The sequence below is a fragment of the Excalfactoria chinensis genome, chromosome 3 (assembly GCF_039878825.1).
Source record: "Excalfactoria chinensis isolate bCotChi1 chromosome 3, bCotChi1.hap2, whole genome shotgun sequence".
Classification (NCBI taxonomy): domain Eukaryota; kingdom Metazoa; phylum Chordata; class Aves; order Galliformes; family Phasianidae; genus Excalfactoria; species Excalfactoria chinensis.
In genome coordinates this window covers 28,798,500-28,817,452 of record NC_092827.1, presented here as the reverse complement: position 1 = coordinate 28,817,452, position 18,953 = coordinate 28,798,500, and the positions used below count along the sequence as shown (strand labels likewise).

The 18,953-nt window shown below is 38.1% G+C and overlaps 1 protein-coding gene across 4 annotated transcripts in view; it reads right to left on the bottom strand.

Annotated features, from left to right (window-relative positions):
- MYO6 (myosin VI) overlaps nt 1-18,953 on the bottom strand; it is a 96,673-nt gene that overhangs the window by 59,208 nt on the left and 18,512 nt on the right. For all 4 annotated transcript variants that reach the window (XM_072332161.1, XM_072332162.1, XM_072332163.1 and 1 more), the window contains exons 2-5: nt 12,684-12,822; nt 7,061-7,130; nt 2,355-2,428; nt 201-330 (exon numbers count right to left, since the gene is read on the bottom strand). In XM_072332161.1, coding sequence (XP_072188262.1) covers nt 201-330; nt 2,355-2,428; nt 7,061-7,130; nt 12,684-12,800 — 391 coding nt within the window. In that variant the 5' untranslated portion in view covers nt 12,801-12,822. The remainder of the gene's footprint in view (nt 1-200; nt 331-2,354; nt 2,429-7,060; nt 7,131-12,683; nt 12,823-18,953) is intronic.

Genomic DNA, 18,953 nt, shown 5'->3' with positions numbered 1-18,953 from the left:
GACATAAAACACCAGAGGAACAGAACAATCAAAAGCAGCTGCCAAAAATCTTCAGACTGCATCTCAAGGAGGTAAAAATTTGCAATTTTAGTCACCATGTTTCATTTCTAATAGCTTACAGTAATTCAATCAAAGGTGCAGTTTACATACAACAATTTAATGCTCGTTTTATAAAAGACAAAATCAAACTCAATACATACCAATAGCAAAGACATGTGGTGGCAATGTCCCAAGTGATCTACCCTGGTACTTTTTAATAGCATCTGAAGAATAGAACTTAGGAATGTCAAAATATGGATTCACTGCAATAAGAATGTTGGCTACATATGTCTGTGAAGAGAAGAATTAACAGCAAACTATTACCTAGTATCCAACCAAAGTGGTTAACAGCAATTTTCTATTATTATTGAAGAGTATAGTCAAAGTATAGCAATTATATTTGCAATTTTCCCCAGATGGGATATGTTTTCAGAGTTCTTCTAATCATCTTTCCAGCACTTGTGTGAAAAAGCACTTCTCAGGAGAATTTCCTAACTGCTGAGCTGTGGAGCATGTCCCAAATTTGACCTTTGTCCGTCTCCTTTTAAATGATTTCCTACTGTATGAATTGCTGGATCAGGGATAAGGCATCACTACTTCCGCCTCTAAAGCAAAAAAGTAAGCTCTTGGCTAGTCTCCTCCAATGAGGACAATAATTTTTCAATATCAAATGGAAGCAACTCGGCAGGAAGGACTGACAGAATACTGCCTGGGAATGCGCTCAAGCAAGGCAATAAAAGCACTCAGCTGAAAGAAATTAGCTACAGCCGCTTCCAAAGTGAGAAATACAGAATACAAATGATCCGTAATTGACAAAGAATTTGAGGGGGGGAGGAAGGAGGAAAAAAAAAGGGCTGCTTTTTACTTTTCTGTCTGAAAAATCTTTTAATACTTTTGTTTTAATGATCAGATCCCATACAAGGATGGCCTAACATCTGAAGCACAGAAAAAAAGCAGATTAGTGAGAAAATGTATAAAGAATATCAGATAGACCCTCAGACTGAATAACTTATTTGGTTTATTGTTAGTGAGCACATCCCAGGTCTGAGAATTCCCAGATGGAGTCCTAAACACTATCACGAAATGCTGATAGAAGGCTGGATCACAGACAACGCACCGATTTTTTCAGATGTTTCTATTTTCATCATGATTTCAATATGTAAGACACAAGCACAGAGTTCTTCAAGAGCTGCGAGTACTAAAATTCGTTTTCTTTTCAGTAACAAGGCAAGTACTGTTAATCAGAACTAAACTATATATATATATATATAAACTATATGTATATATATATATATATATACAATTCCAACTATATCAAAAAGTTACAATAGGATGGTAATTAAGATAATCTGATCTGATATTTTCCCAGAAAATATATGTACATGGGACAACACAGTAGTTCTTGTTTAAAGGGAAGAAAAGTTTGATGAACCTAAATACTATCCTCCTTCATCATAAGTTCAGTTTATAGAGTTTATTCCATTGGTTTCCTGTGTCTGCCTCATTATTATTTTTCCAGTACAGCCTTCAAATCACCATTTTAATTCATTTATCTTAAAGACAGGGCTTTATCTTGAATCCATAAAAAATTTATAGCTCTGTAAAGTTAACTGCAACAAAGGAAAACAACTATACTTTCTTTATGCATATATAAGAAGGTATCATTCTTAATCATTTCATTTTAGAGCAGCAGACTAACAAAAAAGCTGTTTTTTTTTTCTTTTATAAACATTGACATTTAGAAATTGTGTAGACATTTTGCATTATCACAAGCCAGCTTTCTGTTAGAAAAAAAAGAAAGCAAATTCTTATCTTTCTTCTGTTTCACAGCTGTCAGTGTCAGGGCAGATGGCAAGGACAAAATGTAATTCAGTCAGAATTCATTAAGTACAATTAGGCAATCTGATAGCAATATAAAAGATTAAGATGGACATCCGAGCTAGGAGGTGTTGGAGACGGCACCTGTTTGCTTCGTTCAAAAATAATGAAGAAAGAACCATCTTTGTTAATAGCTACTGTAATGGTGAAGTAAGTTCCCTACAGGAATAGACATCTGTGGTACAACACTGTGCAAATGAATAGCCTTGTCGAAAAAAATCTATTGCTCTGCCTGGTACATTTAGCTACTGTCAGTCTGATACAGCTTTTAAGCAAGGTAGCAAAAAATGCCTAAAACCTCCTAAATTTATAATGGTACAATTTCTTTTAATGTTCTGTGATTGGAGAAAAATATTGATTTTTATTTTTTTGTGGGTTCAGGTTCTTTTGAAAGGATATTTATCATTAGACTGATTGAAATAACAGGTAATACTTACATAAATTCTGTCCTTACTGTACCGAACTTTGATATTGTGAAGGAGAGTGGCTTCATTTAAATACATAAGGGAACCTGAAAGTAAAAGAGTCATATAGCATTAAGGGAACAGGACCGCCTTTGTATACAGCCAAGCAACTAAGTCCTAGGATTAAGGAACATTTTACTTCCTCTCTCTTTGACTACAGTTTAATCCTATCATTCCTATTACTCTACTTTGTTGAGGCAGAACATTGCCTCAATCAATATACACTTTAAAAATTGTAGACCTACTCTTCATCGTACAACCTAAGTTAAAGTTGCTGAACCAAGTATTAGACTACAGGATCCTCAACACAGATCCTGCTTGTGAAAATTGTCGGCTCTAAGGTCCCTTATAACATCCTCGCAGGTGCTTTTCCCTCCATGCTGTTCTAAAGCATGGAAACCAGTGCATATCAAAATCCATCACACCAACTCTTTTATTCCTTCCATCTCCTCTCTGATCTCTGCAGCAGCGTCCACAGGGCAACATTGTGATGCTCTGCGTAAATGCTGGCTCCTGGAGATTTTTAGCTCTTTAATTTTCCCCAATGTATTTTCTAGAGACAGCAGGGCAAGTGTCATTGCAACATCAAGCACCAATGCAAGCTTTCACATCTCTAGGCCTCCTCACAGAAACTGCTTGAGGCAGAGAATATTTCCACAACAAAACCTATTTTTTTTTCTTTATACATTAATACAAAATAGCTGCAAATTCCACCAGTGCATCAGAAAAAGGCAAAGCAAGGCAGAGAACAGGCACACATACAGTTTCAACATGCTGGCAAAGCTAGGCCTTGTTTTCAGATATAAAACTCTGGAACGTGTTTGACAGTCTGAAATTACAGAGAGCACTACGTGTTATGCAGCCTCAGTTTTCAAATATGTCTGGTCATCTTTTCCTATTTGCCTAAAATTCGAGTGCAGAACACCATTTTGTCTTGTTACAACTGATTGACTACCATACTTATTATTCCTTAATGTATTAGTGGCACTTGAAAAGTTGTATACATTTGACTAATGTTTATAGAATATGCACTGTGTGATAACTGCAACCTCCTACTTGCCATGATGCCCATATATGCATTATCAGTAGACAGTGACCAAAAACACGTAGAGAGATAGTGTCATTTCTGAATTTGAGCCAAGCTGAACCAATGCCTCTAGGGCCTGAAGAGCCCCAGCAGAGAAAAACAAATCATAGAACCATAGAATTGCTCAGGTAGGAAAAGACCTTAAATTCCAGCTTATTTCTATGGATATGCAAGACAGACGGACAATTCACATTGCCTGTAGTCCATCTGCTCAGACACCTAACCCAGAAAGGAAGCTTGAAGCTCAGCAAGCAGCTCCTAACTTATCCTGCAACGTTCCTTCTATGACTCAAAAGATACTGGCAGTAGAATAGGGAGTGGCTGTGCCTCACATCACATATACCAAAACCAGTTTGAAGCAAAGGTCACTTCAGCAGTGGTTTGCAGCCTCCCTCTGGCTTGTGTAGCTTCACTGAATAACAGTGCTTCCTTCCCTAACTAAAATATAGCTTTACTTCAAATGACTGGAGGCATTCATATTTTTCAAAGGACCTCGCAGCTTCTGGGTTGTTTAGAAGAAACCATCTTCCTCTGAAAAATCTCTTGTACATACAAACCTGCTATGTCAGAGGCTCCTAGACCACAAATTGCACGGCTGCCCTAGCAGACCTATTTCTGCAGTCACCTCTTTGAATGAGGTCACCACAAGTGAAAGAGACATTATTGGGGGAAATGAACCAGAAACTTCTGCTTGCTCCAATGAATGTTGAAAGCTCCTTCTCCCTGTAGGTGTTCATGGTGGTGGTGGGATTAAATTTTGAACATTATTAGTTATGTTTAATCATTTTAATTCTCAATACTGAGTTAAGGAACTGCTGTACTGTAATCGTCTTTGTACACTTAAAATTCAAAAGAAACAACCTTCTCCCTTGACTGCATCTTCAGATGAACCTCATGTGGTTTGCATTATATTTTAAAGAAATTGGAAATTATCCAAAAATTGGTAATTATCCAAACAATGCAGGACCCCAGATTTCAATATTCTTAGTCCCCACTATTCTCTTAGCAAAAGGATGCCAGTTCTCATTAAAGGCACTGTACCTGCAGATTCACTATGTCATGAGAGCTTGTCTCGCTGTCACCTCAATGAAAGATGTGCTCAATAAAGCTTATGTCAGCAATTTCAAAAACACACATTCTTTAGAATAAACCCCATAAAAACATCCAGAGGCAAAGACAGTAACCAGAGAGAGAATTACTGTTATTCACAGAATCACAGAATTGTAGGGGTTGGAAGGGACCTCTAGAGAGATCATCTAGAGATCATCGAGTCCAACCCCCCTGCCAAAGCAGGCTCCTCGTTCCTAAACATAAGCAGTATAGGTGCCCAGTCACATATTTATTTACATATACAAAGTACACAGAAGTGAAGTCATAATACTAGGAAATGCCAATATCAAATCTATGCATGCTGGCTCTCCTGTGCATACAATAAAGGAGGGCTTATATGGAAGATTATGTTTTATCCTGTAATTGCAAGGCTCTGTGTCTGTTGGACACTTCTTAAAAATAATTCTTATCTGATATCCTGCCCTCCCCATTCCTTCCTTTTATGGCTTTCTTTTGTCATAAAAAAATAGAAGTTCCACATGTGGTGATAGCACTCTAAAATTGAGAACGCTTGAGGCTGTTGGGGAGTGGAAGAGGAATGTTAATCAAAAGAAAATGTAGATTATTTGTCTCTGTACCATTTGCAATATTAACATTTGAGGAAGGACTAGGTTCACAAAAAGGTTTTCTCTTGCAGCCAGCATATTAGAGATATGGAAGACTAAGGGTGGGGAAAAAAAATACTTCAGCAGGCTACTCCCTGGAAGGGAGTTAATCACTAAGGATAGGTTTGAATGGTAAATGTATTATTAACTAGTTCTTCAGGATTTTTCAAAACTATTATAAGGAGCGACAGAAAGCACCTAGTAGTTGGACAGTTTCCCAGTGATTTATATTTAACATCCTCTTCTTAAAGATTAACGACACTCAGCACAAATCACAGAATGGCTTTGGCTAGGACATTAAAGACCAAAATCCCTACCGCAGGCATAGTTGCCAACCACTAGATCAGTCTGCCCAGGGCCACATACAGCCTGGTCTTGAATGCCTCCAGAGATGGAATATCCACAACTTATCCAGTTCTTCTGAGAAAGAATAAGGCTAAACTTTGGATTCATATATGCTGCAAATAAACCCAAACTGCTGAGCAAAAGGTAGAAATACATTGGAAATCTGAAAATATTTGGTACAAAATATTTTTAAGTTTTATATTTTATTCAGTAAACCACAGAAGATATTTTCTTCAGTATGAAGACTATTCTAACTTAATTCCATAGTAGTTTGTTAAAATCTCAAATTACACCTATTATCTCATTCCAGTTTTCAATTCCCTGATGAGGACCACTCAGATGCCAGGACATCTCAGTACCATCACTGTGACAGATGAACACATTCAATGCATTTCTTTAACAACCATCACAGGCACAGAAGACAGATACCAACTTTTCAAAGTTCCTATCCACATTACATTCACAAAAATACAAACAAATGGAAGCAAAGTTGTCAGTTTGGTTCCACCTGTAAAAACACTGCATCATCTAAGTCCAGTCAGAAACCTCAAGTCTCCTTTTTGTGTTACTACTGAGCAGTTGTTACAGTTGTACTTCCTGCCATGGGATATAAATACTAGTCTGCAACAGAAACTGTGGTATTTAAATCATCTAAACAAATTTGTATGTATTTTAAATGAACAACAGAAGCTACTTTTCCCCACCATTCATGAAGTTACCAGTACTTTGGCCAACCACTAACCCTTATCAGAAGTACTCAATGGAATTCCATTCATCAGAACTTCAGGATAGGATAGTATCTGTGAATAGACTGGTTCACAAAAAGCAACGGTTCTATAAAAGCTGATGTTTTCTCACTCATCTGTCTTGGTACTCTCTCTCCTCACCCCAGATTTGGGTACTCAATTTATTTCTACCCAACAAACCACAGAATATTTAACAAGATAAATGTCCTGCATATCAACACAATGTGTATCACGAAAGTTCACTTCAAAAGTCCCTCTTCAACATTACTCCTTGGCCTGATTCAGTATAACCTATTTAAGTTTTCCAGCAGCCACAAAGGGCCTGGATTCCTGTCTCCAAATTCTGAAAGGTTATCTTGACATTTTCAACTGCCCATGCTTCCACAGGAATGCTACATGCTGGAGAATGCAGTAACATACACAGGCTGATAAAGTAACTAATTCTTTTGCTTTGCTGTAAAATATATATAGTTAGCTACTAAACACTCATTGCAGTTGATCAAGATGCTGCATATATATCTGGTCAGTCAGATGTGCCTGCGAATAACACATGTAACCACGGGTTTCCTCTAAAGCGCATGGATGAAAATTTAGAAATAAAATAAAATAAAATGCAATATATTATATTTTAAATGGGCTTACTTTCAGTTTAAAGGGTTAGTCAAGTTCATACACAATTTCAAGAGCAGAAACAAGACAAAGAGGAAATATTGTAAGCAAACAACATGCTTACACTTCCCCCCATAACCCCCAAATACTTAATTTATTTTTAAATCCATAACTTACAATTATCTTCCACATCTTTTTTGCTGTCTTCTTCAGCAGGAAACACTTGATTGATAGCAGCCTGGAAAGTCTGTTAGATGAAAAAATATTAACATTGTCAAAATTCCTTCAAAATAAGGACTTCAAAAATGTCTTATGTCATGTTGCAAGTAAACATACCACAACTAAAGTTTCTACCTTTATAACAGCTTTGGAAATTATACTAACCTACAGACAACAACTGCAGCATTTGCACTATTGCAAACTGCTGTAACGTAAATTCTTACCACAAAAATATTTGATGCTTTTCGAAAATTGCACATAATTGTTGACACACAAGAGACATCACCAAAAATAAAGATGAGAAAACCAACAACACTGCAAAGGGAAGAGAATTCTAGAGAACAAACAAGTCCCTTAGCTTTGCAATGAAGCAGAAAGAAGAAAAATGAAATTTAGTTCAGTGGAAGGACTGTCTTGCCATTTTCACATATTGTTTTAAAGCACTCTCACTTAAAACACGAGTATTCAGTAAACAATATTCTCTATATCCCCAAATCCTGTTGTAACTCCAGGTTGTAACCATTTTCTTCAGCAAATCAGTATTCAAGTAAAATAAAGACTTTTCTTCAGCCCCTGTACTCCAAAGATATAAAACCAGCCAGTTACCAAATGTTCATGTCCAAGTGGAAAAATTCATATTAAAAGCAACTTCATTTCTCCTTTATTCTCCAGAAATTATAATTCACATTCTTGTAAAAATGAAGGAAAAGCATCCCAGAATGCATGTATTACAGCATCTGCATGAAACTGCAGGATAGCATAGGTTAAGAGGTAGGATTTCAATTATACTTCTTGTTTACAGTATTAATTAGCTTGTTTGAGCCACCTAAGGAATGAACAAAAGCCCTGTTGTACCAATTAAACATGACAGCCGCCATGCTGCTACAGGCCTCTTCCCTGTGGAAATGCAGATAAGAGTTTAGTTTACTCTCTCTAATATTTCAAAAGACAACCAAACAGATAAAAAATGATCCTAATAAATGAGAAAATTGCTTGTTTAACTTTGTATCCAGCAAGACAGTACCGTGAGAAGCATCTCATATGAAAGTTTAAGAGAAATACAGCAATTAGCTCATCTTTGCTTCACTACAAAAGTAACAAATATGATCTTGTAACTTATACCATCACAAACATCCACACGTTTCAGCCCTCTCTGGATATCCACCAGACCACCTTCCTTCTAAGCATGGTGAAGCTATGGTGGATCTGAATGTCATCTACCTCAGCAATTTGGTTCTAGCAGTGCAGTGAGCCCTTCCCTCCCTCTTAATGCACTGAAGTTGGAATATATTACCATCATTTCTTCTGCAAGTTTGTTGACAATAAAGGTATACCACGCTGAGTGAAGATTTGATAGATCTCAACCCAGTTACACCACATCTACCTCAAGGAAGGAAGAGCTTTTTCAATCTCAGCTTTCTGATCAAAGATAAATCTCTATGAGCAATTAATGATAATTCATACTGACTGTCCTCCTTCATTGTTTCACACAATGGGAATTGTGAAATAATTGCTAGAAATTGCATTATTAGATATTGTGCAGGGACATCTTGTGACAAACCAGATGTCCTTCCCCAAGCCCTTCCCATCTTCTCTAATTTAGTGTAGTATCATCTCTAAATATTTAATGAACGTCAGAAGTAATAAGCAATATAAAGACAATTGTTCTCCTGCTGGATATTTTTTTTTAGATCAGAATAGTATAAACTAAGTGAACCAAGAATTTTACTCCTGTCATAGTTCTCCAGCACTTTATGCTTAAGGTGATTATTTCGTGTGTAGATAGAAGTACATTATTTAAAGGTGTAAAGCTCTAAATATTGCCAAATACCTTTAAAATCTAATCTATTAAACAGAAAAATAGGGAAGCTATTGCACACCTATCATTTAAAAAAATATTCATTGAATTTTTATTTCAAAATACAATGAATCAATTGACTTTAAGAGGAAAATGCTTTAGGTCAGAAACATGTTAAAGCATAGTTTAGGACAAACTTTCTAAACATTGAGAGGATATTATTCTTATAAACTCTAAAGTGGTCTCAGAAGGCAAAGCAGAGGATTTGTGTGTTTTTGTGCAGGTTTTTTTTTCCTCTTTGTAATGAGGCAGCCCTTGAAATCCAATGGCGGTCTTAACAATTCTTCCAGAAACTAGATGAGTGAAAAAAGATATCTTTCCGTTCAAGCAGGATCTTCTTTCCGCCATGTAACCCAATACATGTAACCATGCCTTCCTTTATGCCTTCCAGATACAGACAGGGAGACATCCCTGCTCTCAGCTGCATCTCACAGAACAACTTAAAGCAACACAAACCATTCATATGGTGGATAAGAGCCTGCTTTATTCACTCACGCAAGCTGCACTCAGTGCTAAAATAATGCCTTTGCTTGAAAACACTGAACTTTGGACGTTCTGATCCTTACTTTCAGAGCACATTTATTCATTTATACTTAACCTAGTAAAATGCCTTTCTGGTTATTCAGATCATACCAGGATAGGGGCCCCACAAAGCCTTCCAGAACCCTTCAGAGACTTTCTCAAGAGACATCAGGGGGCTCTCAGGTGAACACAACAAGGGTGTAAGCTGGTGTCTGCAGCAATATGTGCCTCCCCAGCTCTGCCAGAAACTCATTACTACAGTACCATGTGCATCCTAGAAAGGCCTCTCAAGGTGCAAGCCCCTCTGAGGCATCTCCCTAATCACTTAATTCAGATTTCCTACCTCTAGGAAAACATTAAACTCCCTGTTTGGCCATTACACTGGGATCTGCCTTTGCCCTGTTACAGAATCAAGCAATCCAACAGAAGCTATTTTCAGCACTTCCTAAGGTCAGGATTTCCGATAAGTTTGAAAAGTACATTCTGAGTACAAAATGTGTATGTGTAGCATCAGCCAAGTATAACAACAGGCTGCCTTCCCACTGCCTCCCTCCTGACACCCCAGTGTGGGACAGCAGGCAGGCTCGTAGCCTGATGGGACCCCACTCATTCACAAATTGCTCTCTAGATTCCCTCTCTTCTTTCCACTTTTTTCCGCCTTGAAAACCCATGATCTAGCTTTGAGGAGCAACTCCCATCACATAGCTCATGCACCCTCTCTTCGGATAACAAGCTCTCAACCATTTGCATTACTCTTACACAATACAGCCTTGGTTACTCAGATACACATACCTTCTTAGATGCCTTGATGGGGATAAGTAAATACTGTTGCTAACTCTACATAAGCTGCGGTATCTAGAAATGCTATTGCTGGTTCGTAAGTAAATCAGCATGTTTGCCAGCTACCTCCACCAGTCTGGGCTGGGCAACTCAGCTTCACAACACAAAGCAGACTGTGGCCACACATGCCCTAGGTCCTCCTTCCTGCTGCTGCTTGCTGCCATGCTGGAAATTTTCCACTTCTCGGCTGCTCAGGCGGATCCCCTCTCTGACCTAGTTTTGCATTACACAGCTCCACTGACATGGCTGAGGTTGCCACTGTAATGCCATGGCTCACTGTGGGCAGGGAGGGAGGGAAGGCTTTAGAACAACAGGAAACTGCTGCCTCACAGCATTTACTGTAGTTATTAACAATGTATTTTAATTAACCATTAATGGTATAAAAGGCAACAATCAAGAAAAGCACACGCGCACGTTTCCTTTTCAGTCAGTTATATTGGGTAAGATACCAGCTTCTCCAGAGAATACGTACGACACGATAATGACCCAGATTAAAAAATAATAATAAGTTACACTGCCCGGGTATGTTTACATGATTGGGTTACTCATCTCCTCCCTGTAATTATCACAGGCAGCTCTGGAGCTGCTGGATCACTTCTTACTGAAGAGCACTTTTGAGCTGTCATTTTGAGTAAACAAAGTTGATAAGCATGGGTACAAATGCTGACTGCTTCAAACCAGCAGCCCCAATGCACAAAAGCAGTGTCTTCTTCAAAAGACAAAAAGCAGTCAGAAACATTTCACTATAAAAGGAAACTGATGTCACTTTGGAAAGACTGAGAAGGTAATTAAGATAATGCTTTGCTCTACCTCTATGAATATAAGCGTGATACTCAGAAGTATAGGACAACCATAATCTCTACTGAATTTAAATGCCTAATCGTGAAATGTTTAGGCCCTTATATGAATGAACACAGACTGTCCACTGTGAGCCATGAAGCAAAAATAACTGTATTTTAGGATCCATTTTAAGAAGAAAAAAAAAAGAAGAAAAAAAAAGAAAAGAAAAAAAAAAAAGAAATAATAAAGGAAGAAAAAAGGAAGGAGGCAAAAGGGGGCTCCCGAGACAATACACATATTAGAAATAAACAGAGATTCAAGAATATCTTTATTGACTGTTTTTGTTTTCAATATGTGAACTTTTGCTCACATCAGAACCTTCTGGGGATATAAACACAAACAAGGCTAGGGGTCAACACCATTTAAATCAGTAAAAGCCTACTTAATCATAGCTTTGGAATATTTAATATACTCTTATCTGAACAATTTTGCTCTTTCCCAGATGGAAGAACGCATACTATTACTGAACCTACAGATCTTATCTCACACACAAAGCTATCAGATGTTACACTTTTTACTTCTAAGGAAAGAGAAGTTTACTTCCTGTAAAATAATTTGTTTTAAAGAAAACCTGAAAACATTCAGCTCAAAGGAAGAACTGCTGCGTAACCTTTTGATCTATGACAAAGCACTCTCTATTACTGTAGACATTGTGGGGGAAAAAAAGATACAAAAAAAACTTGCTTTTCCATACCTGCAGTTGCAGACAAAGTTGTTAGAAATAGCGTGCATGACATATTGAAAGACCAAATTACAACTTATAAAACAGTGTATAACCTTATTCAAGATAGTAAAAACCAGGATGCTGGCCATCTGAATTAGGATAATTAATAATAACAAGGCACTTCCTGTAAAAACTGACATTTAATTGCACTGTACTGAATCTGAAAGATGTCATGATAAATGATGCAGCTTGAACACGTTAATTAGGACTTCAGTTTAGAAATTGTATTTCTTTTGCCTTTAATTTAATGTAGCAATTCCATAGGACCTTTGATTGACATTACATAACACTTTATAGTACTCAAGGTAAGAGGATTCATCACTCAATCTTTAGCAGTGTAACAGAAAATTGTCTAGTCTAAGATAGAACCTAGCACACTCCTGCAGGACTCTCTAAATATGTATCTACCAGAATAAAGAGAAGCTAATCTCAACAACAGACTCTGAACCAGTCTCAAATTTAGAAACATCAAGTATACAGTACTGAATCAAATAACCACAGAGATTCAGTCACCCCATCCGGCTTAAGCACATATACACATTCAGGTAACTGACAGAAAGCATGCATTTCTTATCAGTCAGATATTTCACTTGCCCTGCAAGCTAAAGCAGAATGAAGTTCCTCAGTCAAACACAGCAGAACAGAAAACCTTTTCCCCGCTCATCCAGGCTGCATGTAATGGTGGATGCTGGAACAGATTTGGCCCACAGGCTAAACATATCTATCTATCTATCTATCTATCTATGCATATATATATGTAAGGTTTTTCTCTGTTCCTTCACTTATCAGACACTTACCTTGCCTTTCTGATTCAAAGGTTCAATAGTTAAGTAGTCAGTACCAATGTCCACAATCATGCCCATCTGAAATCCATCAGTTGGGTGTGGAGCCCAAACGGGCTTCCCGTCCTCCATTGTGGGAACTATCCAGTATTTCCTGTAACAAAAGAAAAGAAAAACTGTATACAAATCTAGTAAGCTACCAGGATTTAGTACACAGACATTAATTTATTAGATTTATTCCTGTTACCCAGCATGGAAGCAGCCAGACAACAGACTGGAGCCAGACTGTCAAGACACAACCTCCCAGCCCTTTTCCATTCACATTCCATGTGATACTTTACTTACAGAGGACTCGCTTAAGTTTGTGTAAAAAGATGATTTGAGGACTGAACAATTTTCTGGGTGGTCCACAGACTATTGCTAACTGCAGCTACTACTATGAAGGTATGAACAAAAACAGGAGCCTAGCTCAGCAAAGTGTGAAGTACAGGACAGATTTGAGACTTAGTTTATAGTATAACTGTGCACCTTTATAGATATGTATAAACACACACACAAATATATACGCATGCAGTGAGTCATACAACTAAGAGAGGCTTGTCTTTACCTGACCTAGGGTGCAAATACCTGAATTTCTGTCATGGGCACACATCCAGGCACGAGCTAAGCAGCAATGCAATCCATTCTCATTTGAGACAAATGAACGTACACACTTCTCACACAGCTGGGCATATGGCTCCTAAATAACCCTTTTATTTCTTACAAATACACTGATTTTTCATACTATTCATTTGAGACACTAACATCCAATACGGCAACACCAAAACTCTCCCTGAACTTTGGCCTTATTTTCTATAAAAACATGGTGTGAAAATAGTTTTAGATTATATTGGAATCTGCACTAGCCAGGCCAAATGGATACTAAGGCCAAGACATTCAAACCTTAGGCTCCTCAAGTTATGCAGCTAAATAAGTTCCCACTTAAAAGAAGTATTTGATTGCATGCAAATCTCATTGAACTAACCAGGAAAGCTGCCAGCATTGGCACAATCTGAATGGCTGATGGTGCCATTTTAAATATGCTGAATAAGTCCTTTTTTTGAAACCTACTTTAGAGTCCTTACCCTAATGAGAATAGGGATTCCTCACAGCTTGAAAAGCTCACGCTTCCTGGCTTTCTCTAATTTCCCCTCCAAAACTGATTCACTTACCAAAGTGACGTGCTTCCAGAATCCCAAAACTTGTAAAAACATTTGCCACATCACTAAGGTGGAACTTGCCCCTCCCAGCAAGAATCAAATGAGCCCGCAAGCCAGAAAGAAAACGCTGGCATCAAAGTCATATGCTACGAAACAAAGATCCCCTGATCACAAGCAGAGGCAAGGACGAAAGTCGTTGTCCCCCCAAGGAAGTTGTACAGATACAAGCCGGAAAAGACATCCTCATCTCGCTGAGAATGTGCCAGGACATGCTTCACATGACCTGCTTTTTGCTGCCTCCAAGGAACTTAAAAAGGTCTGAAGAGACAGCAAAGCCTTGCTGAAATTGCTTTGGGAATGCTGTAGATCTTAACATCTTCATTGTCAACACATAAAGCCGTCTGTCATTATCTTCAAGGTTAAATGACAGAGGATTTAAAGTAATTCCAAAGCAATGACCTCGGAATGCAAAGTCAAATACTTTTTAAAATCAAGTAATGTTCATAAGAGACTTTGAAAAAAATCATTGTAGCATACTTCATTTAGAGTAGATCTCTCTCTTATGTTTAAATATACTGATCTAATTAGCTAATTTTTTCCCCCTAGCATGCAGTTCAGGATGCATAAAGATAACAAGAATTTTAACACATGAAAGTTTATAGCATATTTCATTTGCACAACTCATGCTATTTAAAAGAATTGATGTAACACAGGAAGCCTTACAGTTTATTTTCCCCTATGGTTGGAGAGCTTTAACTTCTAGCTGCTCACAAAGTTTATGTGCTAAAACATCAAGCATTGCATTTGCCTCTTATTACTCCCAGCGTCTTGCCATATGCTGTGAACTCTGCATACCAGGACCATCATTAGCATGTTGCCAGCAACATGGGATACATCCTGTAAAACAACATCTGCAAACACTCACAGCTGGCTGCTGGCCATATTCTCTTTAGTGTAGGATATTGTAAATCAGATCCAAGCTACATCATTGCTCTGTGGGTTATTTCTTCCAGTCAGACCTGACCTCTGAGTATCACTGCCACAGTGGGTGCAGCTGCTAAACATCTGAGTTTTTTTCTGGGTATAACCAGGCCTTCATTTCTTCACAAGCCTATCATCTGCTTTTAAAATGCTACTTCAAACTGGCACTTCAGCCATATGTCGCAAACCACTAAAAACAAGGCTCTCCTCCGCATTCAGTGTATGGCCAACTCTCCAGATGTAACAACCTTGCAACAGGAAAAAAAAAAGCCAACAGCACTGCCAAAATTTCTGCTTCAACACGAATCCATTCCTTCCAGTTGGTATCTGGAGGCTTCTGTTTTGTTCACCTACAGAGACTTCTGCATTCTTGTACAGTCTGAAGCCTACTTGATGCTTTATTAACAAATGACGACAGGGTAATGTCATGAACTAAAAAGTCCTCATGAATGACAGAGCAATAAGTGAATTCAGCCACCAGAATGCAAAATGCACATTTGAGAAGAACTAATTGAGGTTTTACAAGCATGTAAGAATCTAGTAGCTGACTGCATCGAAATTAAAGTGTAGTAGTTATTCATGGGATAGCTAATTACTTTTAAGAAATACAGTCTTCTGCCTGAGTAGCATCACAAAACCAGTGGTTGTAACATTTTGCAGCACTGCTGAGCATCTCTATTAGCTGGGACCCTGACTGACTTCTGGCAGCACAAAATAAGCTGTTGAAACCTATCAGGCTGTACCTGCTCCTCTATCTACCTTCCCATCTGCCCTTGAGACTGATGCATGAAGTCTGTTCCAGAACCAGCTCTTGCACAGCCAGTTTCCAGCTTGGCATTGAGATAAGCTGAAGCACAGAGGTACAAGTTCAACTACCTGAGACAAGTCCTTTAGGAAAAGGTAACACCATTTTATTGAAACTGAAAGAAAAACGAAAATGAAAGAAAATGCTTTATTGATTAAAACACACGGATCGGAGAATGCAAACTAGCAGCAGCATTTCTGCTAATCACAGCAGGTTGAACACCTTAGAAATGCAGACCCAGTTCTTTCATTTCATTGCCTAGTGCTTACAGCTTCTCACAAGCAGGTGCCTTCACTTAATTTTCTCTGACACACTTATCTAGTATTTGCATTGCATTTACCATTCACATAACAAATACCTACTCTGCTGTAGTCTTTATTACTCAACGCATTTTTAAAAGAAAGTCAATACCTTATGCTTAAAGCAGAATAGAAATATAGTTTTATTTTCTCTGCAGTAAAAGTGGCAGTTCACAATTAAAGAACAATCCTGGATCTCAGTAAAGAAAACATGCAATTCTCTGCTTTATTTGAACATTCACAGCTCTCTTTCCACTTTCTTATGAGAAATGTTTTTAAAGAAGTTCTGAAACCAGAAGTTAAAATAGCAAGTGAACCCAGAAAAATATCCTGGAAGAACAAATGCTATGGAGTAGAAGAGGTGGTGTGGTACAGTCTACAGACCTGTGCAGTCTATCCTATACCATCTCACTATCCTTGTTTCTGAATTGCTGCTCTGGTCAGGTCAGCACATCTGCATCCCTTGCTTCGTTTCCTTCCTGTCCACCTTGAGAAACACCGGTATTTGTTACAAGAGGGTCCTGAGTATGAACCAGAGCATTGCAAAAACACACATCCACTTCATCTGCAAATATTTAAATGGCTGCTGCATAAAGAAAAGTTCTTAAGAGCAGACAAATTTACTAACTTAAATAACAAATGTCCTTCACAGGAACACAATATTTTTCCTATTTACCACTATTCAGAAAATACAGCAATATTTGTACTGTGCTGCAAACAAGAAACTCTTCACATTTTCAAAAAAATATATTGGTTCAATGTTTTTTCAAATGTGCCACATCTAATCAATTTCCATTTTTGTATCTACCCGCAACTTTCACAGAGCTAAAATGTAAGCCATTAAATCAGGATGAGATCATAAAGAAAGCCCTTATCATAGAATGCGTACCTAGTATATGCTTTAACTGAACTGATTTCAAAGGTCTGCATGTTGTTCATCTGTTATTCACTAAGTGACAAGAACCTCTGCACAAGGTGAGGAAAAAATAAAGACCTGTGCAGTACAAGAAAATCTACCAAAACACTTTAATTTTACAAAGCCTACCCAAAGGTGCTGGGGATGAGAAGCCCAGTGGAAAAACTCCTCTTCTGAGAAAAGAATTGACTCACTGGAGAAAGCTTCATTGCAGGCTCTGCCAACAGGCTTTGTTGGCTTTTTTGGAAACAATATCGGCACCAAAGATCTTTGTGGCAATCAATATACAAGAGGAAGAATGAATTCTGTACAACTCAAAGCTTATGAAACTCCAAGCCTGTGGTCTTTTGACTATGATATTGAGAAACTAAGATTGATTCATGTGAGGATAAACATTTGCTGATTTCTTCTGTGATTCTTGTACTTTTCAGCTTCTCAAGCTACCCCATCTGTCAAGAATACTGCTCTTCCTTTAGTTTTTACTAACAACATACACTGGTTTCTATCCCAAATCTCATTAATTAAAATAAACCAAGTGGAACTGCCTAGTAGATCAAAAAAAAAAGAAGTACATATAATCTACAGGAGTATTTTCAACTCACAGCAAGTAATAGCAACAAATAGAAGTAGCAAAACCCAAAACACAAAGTCAAATTTCAGTAACACTGAAAATGCAGTTAAAAATAAAGCTAAATTCAAAATTAAAGGAAGAACTCCTCAGTTATGTCCTGGACACCACTTCAGACCCACTAAACAGTGAAACTGAACTACTAACCAAGGCAGAAAAACAAGTTGGAAATGGGTAGCTCAAACCACACTCCTGAAGGCTGGGAACATCAACTTGGATTAAACAAGGAGAAGGGCACAGGGCATGCAGTGGGGAGACGCTGGGAAGTTCAAGACAGGTTTCATCATTCAGGTGAAGACTTCAAAGTAAAATCAAACCATATCACAACAAAGTAAAAGGACCATGAATGCAGAGAGGCACACACTTGCAGGTTTACCAGTAGCAGCTAGTGAAGTTAAGTGTGAACTCAGCAGTTTGTGGTGCTGTGGCTGAGGCACTAAGCTGCCTGTCTGCTAGGCCTGAACTCACCAGCATGCCCAGCCAGTTGCTTAGGGCGGGAAACATCAACCTCTCCAACCAGCACTGGAAAAGTTTATGGCCTCCCACAACACTTCTTTCCAAGCGTAATTGCAGGAAAAAAAAAATAAAATTATATATATATATATTTATATATTATATATAAATTTATATATATATATATATATATATTTAAAGAAGAAGGCTCTCTGTTGACTGAGGAAGCTTAGATTCCCTTCCAGTTGTGTCACTTCCCACCTCCCGCACCCAGCCATCCCCATCTCCCCAATGGTTCAGTCAGAACCTACCCACTACACTCTGATACTGGGCTATAGCTAATTTTCAGGTAATGTAGTGCAAGAACTCACTTGTTCAGTCCCCTTTAAGAATACATTCCCATCAGTTTTTACTTCAGCTTTTACCGAGCTGATCCAGAAAGTGGCTGAGCTAGACTGAATTCCAGTAGCTCACAAGAAGATAAACCCAACAAATTCATCAAGGAAGTCAGAGGCATATTTCCAGACACAGATAAAATAATAATAATAATAATTTTAAAACACTTTTGATTGCTTTTGAATATTTCATAACTTGCCAGTTCTTATGTTTGGGGTTGTTTGGGCTGTTGGTTGTTTTGGGGGGGTTTTTTGTTTGTTTTTTCCCCAGAAAAATACTTGAAGTAGAAACACTACAACAACCAGTGACACTATTTCATGTTTTATTCTTTTAGAAGAGTCATCCTCAGTCCTTGAACTTCAAGCAACCCTACAATTTCAACAGAGAAAGTCAAGGCTGAAGTCCTTGTTTTATTAATAACAATGTTCTCCTTGGCTGCACTGGAGAACAATTTAGAAACACCTCCAGGACTAGGGGGGTGGGTGACCTGTCACACACCAGCGCACAGCTCTCACTCTTCACTAAATCCCCTTGTCTTCTCAAGCTTTGAACTCCAGATCCCCAACCCTCTCTCTGCAGTGGAATAACACAAAACACAATAAATGAGT